The 5,475-nt window shown below is 36.4% G+C and overlaps 1 protein-coding gene across 1 annotated transcript; it reads right to left on the bottom strand.

Moving 5' to 3' along the window:
* Positions 1–1,189: 1,189 nt before the first annotated feature.
* On the bottom strand, positions 1,190–5,144 carry LOC123199760 (probable receptor-like serine/threonine-protein kinase At5g57670). The gene is made up of 10 exons (XM_044614814.1): positions 4,831–5,144; positions 4,648–4,730; positions 4,281–4,530; positions 3,475–4,143; positions 3,132–3,380; positions 2,860–3,023; positions 2,686–2,765; positions 2,459–2,606; positions 1,946–2,095; positions 1,190–1,866 (listed from the first exon to the last, which is right to left on the bottom strand). The coding sequence occupies exons 1-10, from the start codon at positions 5,003–5,005 to the stop codon at positions 1,615–1,617; spliced, it is 2,220 nt and encodes a 739-aa protein (XP_044470749.1). The 5' UTR covers positions 5,006–5,144; the 3' UTR covers positions 1,190–1,614.
* Positions 5,145–5,475: the final 331 nt, after the last annotated feature.

Here is a 5,475-nt window from a genome sequence, read left to right as displayed (position 1 = left end):
CTCAAGACATAATCTAATATAAAAGCCCTAACAAAATTCATCCAAATCACCAACATATCAAACAATTTCATCAAATCTTTCAAATCAAAACTCTAAGTCTAAACACTCAAATACTGCATCCAATCATTTAAATCTTACACTAAAATATATAAAAACATGAAAATGTTTGTTTTACTAACCTTTTCACCTATTTTGGTTGTCGGAGAAGTCGCATAATTTGTCGGAGGAAGTCAACTAGTGCATCTATAATTTTGTGGACTAGAAACACGCGATTCGTGTGTTTTAAGGGAAAATGTTGTTTTTCCCATTTTTTACTAAAAAGGAAATTTTGTCTTTACAAACTAATGAGGCTTTTTGGTTTAGAGTTTGAAAGTTTGGGCAAATTTCCTTGCACCCATAACTTTTGGGTAATTCAATTAATTTCCCTTAATTTCAACTTATTTTGAAAAGGCCAAAAGACTATTCCCACCCAAGGTTTAGTATATCCTACAATTCTCACCTATTAATTTTCAAAAACTCAAATACCACTCATTTGTTAAATTTTATTGTTATTATCAAAGATAAAATCATTATTTGAAAATTTTATTTAAACTCATATTTTAGAATTATCATTAAGTTTTGAAATTTTATTTCTATCTCATAACATCATATTTTCCAAGTTTAAAAACTGATTTTTCCCTCTAAAGTTTAGAGTTGCAAACTCTTATTTTTTTCTCATATATCTTCCCCCCCCCCCAAACTTTCTAAAAAATTTTATTTTCATCCCTATTCAACATCATTTTCTAGATTTGCATCTCTAGCAACTTCTCTCCCATCAGCCCAACCTTTATCTCTGGCAATGTCTCTCTTGCCAGTGCGCTCCCTTCCCTCCTCCGACGAAGATGACTGGAAAGGAAAGGAGGAGAGACCTAAAGGGAGAGAGAGCCGACTAGAGACGACGAATGATCACCAAAGAGAGAAAAACTTTATAAGAGAAATAATCACCTTTCAAATTTTGGATGAAAAAATTTGTTAGATTTTTAAACTAAAAGAACAAATGTGATAAAATTTTAATTTTTTTAAAATTATTTTTAGCTAAATAACAATTTACCTCTATCACATGAGTGGTTATTTAAAGTCTTAAAAATTAACGAGTAAAAGTTTATGGACACACTAAACCGTAGGCGGGAATAAGTCTTTTGGCCTCTTCAAAAATCAAAGATCTTAAACGAGTAATTTCATTTAAGAAAGCACAAGGGAGCTCCAAAAGAGAAGCTCATTCAGGTCAAACCAATTCTGGTTCTGTCCCAGACATTTGTCAAAACAGAAGAAATAACTTTACAGAAAACTTTACAATTTCATCAAGAAATTAAATGCCTCTACACCAATATTTTCCGCTGCTTTCAGGTACTATTTGGGAACAACTCTTATTTAATAATACACGGCAACTCATTATACTCTAATGGCGCTCAAAACCACTCTGCGGATACATTGGCTGCATCACTGCTTCTAAGTCAGGGAGGGGGCAAAACTCTTCTGAAAGACCTCACTTCCAAGACCCTGTTTCTGTCATTAAACTAAAAAGCTAACCAACTGAAAGGAATGTACAAATGAAAAAGATTTGCACAGTGGCTTTCAACCGAAAACATGGCTAGTGAAGCTTGATGTTTGACTCCATCTGCCTTTCAAGTAATCTTCTATTGATACAGTTCGCTCAGAGCTACCGATAGAAAGAGTATTGTCATCCACATCTAGAAGTGCAAGGTTCAGATGGGACTGAATATCATGAGGAAATGCTTCATCACTGACATCAAGCTCTTCTGCTGCACCAAGTTGTTGCCTTCCCCACATTTTTGCTTCCTCATCACCTTGAAGAAGTCTTAAAACCTGCCATGCCCAATAAGCAAAGCATGAATTGGAAGGCAGAAAATTTAAAGATTAATGAAATTTTCTAGAAGGAACTTACGAGGTTAATTTGAGGCCTACGACTAGGAGCTCTTATGATGCATAGTGTTGCAGCCAAAACCATTCTCTCAAGCTGAACATCATCAATATCATGAGCTAAGCTTGGATCCAGCAATTGTGGAAACTTGCCATCCTTCAAAATTGGTTTAGCCTAGATATTATCATCAAAATCGTTATTACTACATCAACATTTAAATTCAGAATACCACAAAGCAAAACTATCAGAGGAACACATCAAGGCAAGAGAAATTCTAGAAAGAAAGAAGTCCAGATACATGCATTGAACTGCATTATATATCGAAAAAATAACCTGATCTCCGGTTTGATCAAAACTTTGTGAATCTCTAAAGAAGTTGATGAGAACTAACATCCCAACCCAAAAATGCATGCAGTCACTCATTTATTTCAAACACCAATTTTCATTTTATTCCTCTTTTAGTGACAATAAAAATATAAAGGCTTCCTCCACAGCATACGGAGAAGGCTGAAGTTCAATGATATAGGTAAAACTTACCCACATAACCAGACTTTCCTCACCCCTTGGGTTTTCTCTGTTAATAGGCTTTCTACCAGATAGAAGCTCCAGAAGCACAACACCAAATGCATAGACATCAATTTTGTCACTCACTTTTCCATGCATGACATATTCAGGGGCTAAGTACCTGCAATAGAACAAGTATGATACTAATTATATCTGAAAGTACGAAAGAAACTAACTTAGTTAAAGAATAAATTACGCACCCAAAAGTTCCTGCAATATCTGTACAAATTAAATGTGATGAGGAAGTTGAAGCCCGGCTGGCAAGTCCAAAATCAGACAGCTGAAAGAACCAAAACAGGTTGTAGATAGTTTATAAAAAGCTTTAGCTAAATTAACAGAAGCCGAATTTCGCACAATGATTTCACATACAGCACCTGTGGTTCAAAATCATCCAACAACAGAATGTTAGAAGATTTCACATCCCTGTGGATGACTGGTTGATCACAACTATTGTGTAGATAATCCAGCGCCTCAGCTACACCCAGAGCCACTTTATACCTCTCATTCCAACCAAATGATTTTGCATCCTTCTTATTACCTGAATTATAAAGCAGGCATTGAGTGATAAGAACATCACAAAATGGCATAAAGAATGCAATTTTTTCCCTGAACCCAGGAGTAAACATCCACCACAACAGAATATTACCATGAAGGCTCTCTTCTAGGCTTCCTCTTGACAGGAAGTCATACACCAAAAGCAATTTATTGTCCTCAAAACAGAATCCAAATAAGGAGGTTATATTCTTGTGGTGTAAAGATGTAATGATCTCAATTTCTGAAACAAACTCTTTCAACACATCCACTGATGGCTTCAAGATTTTCACAGCAAGTTCCTTGCCATCGACAAGAGACCCTCTATAAACATGACTATGTCCACCTTTACCAACCATATTATCTAAAAATAATAATAATAAGATAAGTATATCATATAGATCCAAAATGAAGTTGAACTAAAAAACTAGCACAGATACTGGGGAACAAAAACAAACCAGGATGGAAATCAGATGTAGCCAAAGAAAGTTCCTTGTAGCTGAGTAACCTACAGGTGGATGAGAATCTGTCATGCAAATTCTCCAACTCTTTGGGAAACCCCTGATATGGTGAAAGAGGACGTGTAGCCTCATTATCAAAAGGCACAATTGCCCCACTCTCCCCATCAAACATGGAATTAAGATCCTCATTTGATTTAACAGATTGAGTCTGTTTACGATCAGGATAGACAATGGCAGAAGTATACCGGCTTGGAAGTCTCAGAACCCACTGTATCAAAGATGTCTTGTTCTGGGAAGATTTCTCCAAACGCTGATGTTCGGGGCAAATCACCCGACGAGCCACTGACCAACCATGTTTCGACTGGGGTAGCTCTAGAACTACCAGGGAATTTGAACTCATAGCCACCTCATTGTTTTGATAAGGTACCAATGCCAATGAATTTTCCACATTCCCATCCACAGATGACTCAGCCAATGGTGTCTTTGAATCACCAGAAGTACAATTCTTCTGGGTTCTCTTTTTAAAACTTGAACCTGATTTGTGCAAGAAGCCTTGACATTGTTTGCACGATTTATTTTCAACTCCAGTAACATTTCCGTCAATTAAAACTTTCCCATTCTTACTTAAAGATCTATGAACTGATCGATCTTTCTGTTGATTAGCATCTGACATCAACCCAGAAAAAGTGTATCAGACAAATCAACCAAAGCCACTAAAAGTTAAAAAAATATATAAAATACAAGTTTTACTCTTCAATCAAAACTAACTCATAAAAGAAACCCAGTAACAAAATAAGTTCAACCTTGTAAAATATCCGTTGTAGTATAATTTCCATCTCTCTGAAACAAAATTTTGCCATTATTAACAGCAAAAACCCAGAAACTTTTAGACAATTTTTTTGCACAGAACTTAGCAACAGATGCGGAAGAGCGAATTCGATGGCGAGTCTTAGAGATCCCAACAACTAGCTTAGCCGCACCATATGACTTTGCTTCTCTTACCAGAATTTTCTTCACTGATGACCCTCTACACACTTTCAGCTTCAAATCAACCTGTATTATAAAACAAAAAAAAAACAATACAAAATTACAACATTATTTAGTTAACTCTATCTCTATCTCTCTTCCGTAAATTAGGATCTGGTTAAAAAGATATAAACCAAACCAAACCTGCTTTAAGTTGCAGAAACCTTCATAAACAGCGAGCATAGAATCAAAAGCCTTCACCAACGAGATAAGCGAACCGGTACTGTCTACAAAACATCACAAGAAAAAACCACAAACTTGAGAAACTTTACGAACACAGCCCTGACGAATACCACCCTCTCCATCTCTCTCTCTATAGAACCCTACCAATTACTCTATTAAGAACATGAAGAGCAACGACACGATCACCAGGTTGAGCCACTTTGACAAGCGCCCACGTCAGCAATTCCCGACTCTCCGCGTCAAACTTCACTCCGACCACAACCACCGGGCTCACTTTCCCATTTCCGTCCGCTTCGCCGTCCTCGGAAACCAGGCTCATGTCTCCAAAACGTCGTCGTATTGGGATGAATGCAAGCAAAAACAAAGTATTTCACTCCACTCACTTTTTTGTTGGTGGTGGTGGTCGTTTGAGAGTTGCAGAGAAATGGAAACGGGCGAAGCAGATTTACTTTATTATGGTTTTTAACTGCTTTGGACTGCCAAGCGAGTACTGGAACGTTTGGATGAGGTGGGTTGATATAGACCGTCGGATTAGTAGACTTGTTTTTGTGAAATGTTGTGTGCTGGTAGAGAGCAAAGGACACCTTGAAATTAAATGAGGAATGGTAATTGTTATTCTTTGTTTAAATACGTAATAATACTTTTTAATCTTCCAACTTTAATTATTTTTCAAAATTCTTGCGTAGATTTTGTGATGCAAATTAGTGCTAGCAATCATCAACACGGCCATTAATCTAATACAATATAACACAAAAAATATTGAATTAAGATTAAATTTTTTAATACAAA

The sequence above is a fragment of the Mangifera indica genome, chromosome 16 (assembly GCF_011075055.1).
Source record: "Mangifera indica cultivar Alphonso chromosome 16, CATAS_Mindica_2.1, whole genome shotgun sequence".
In the NCBI taxonomy this organism is placed as follows: Eukaryota; Viridiplantae; Streptophyta; class Magnoliopsida; order Sapindales; family Anacardiaceae; genus Mangifera; species Mangifera indica.
This window is presented reverse-complemented; position numbering and strand designations above follow the sequence as displayed.

Coding starts and splice junctions, on each gene's coding strand:
- LOC123199760 (XM_044614814.1), bottom strand. CDS start 5,005: ATGAGCCTGGTTTCCGAGGACGGCGAAGCGGACGGAAATGGGAAAGTG. Junction 3,024..3,131: donor CCTAGAAGAGAGCCTTCATG/GTAATATTCTGT, acceptor TTTATAATTCAG/GTAATAAGAAGGATGCAAAA. Junction 2,096..2,458: donor AGGAAAGTCTGGTTATGTGG/GTAAGTTTTACC, acceptor GATAATATCTAG/GCTAAACCAATTTTGAAGGA.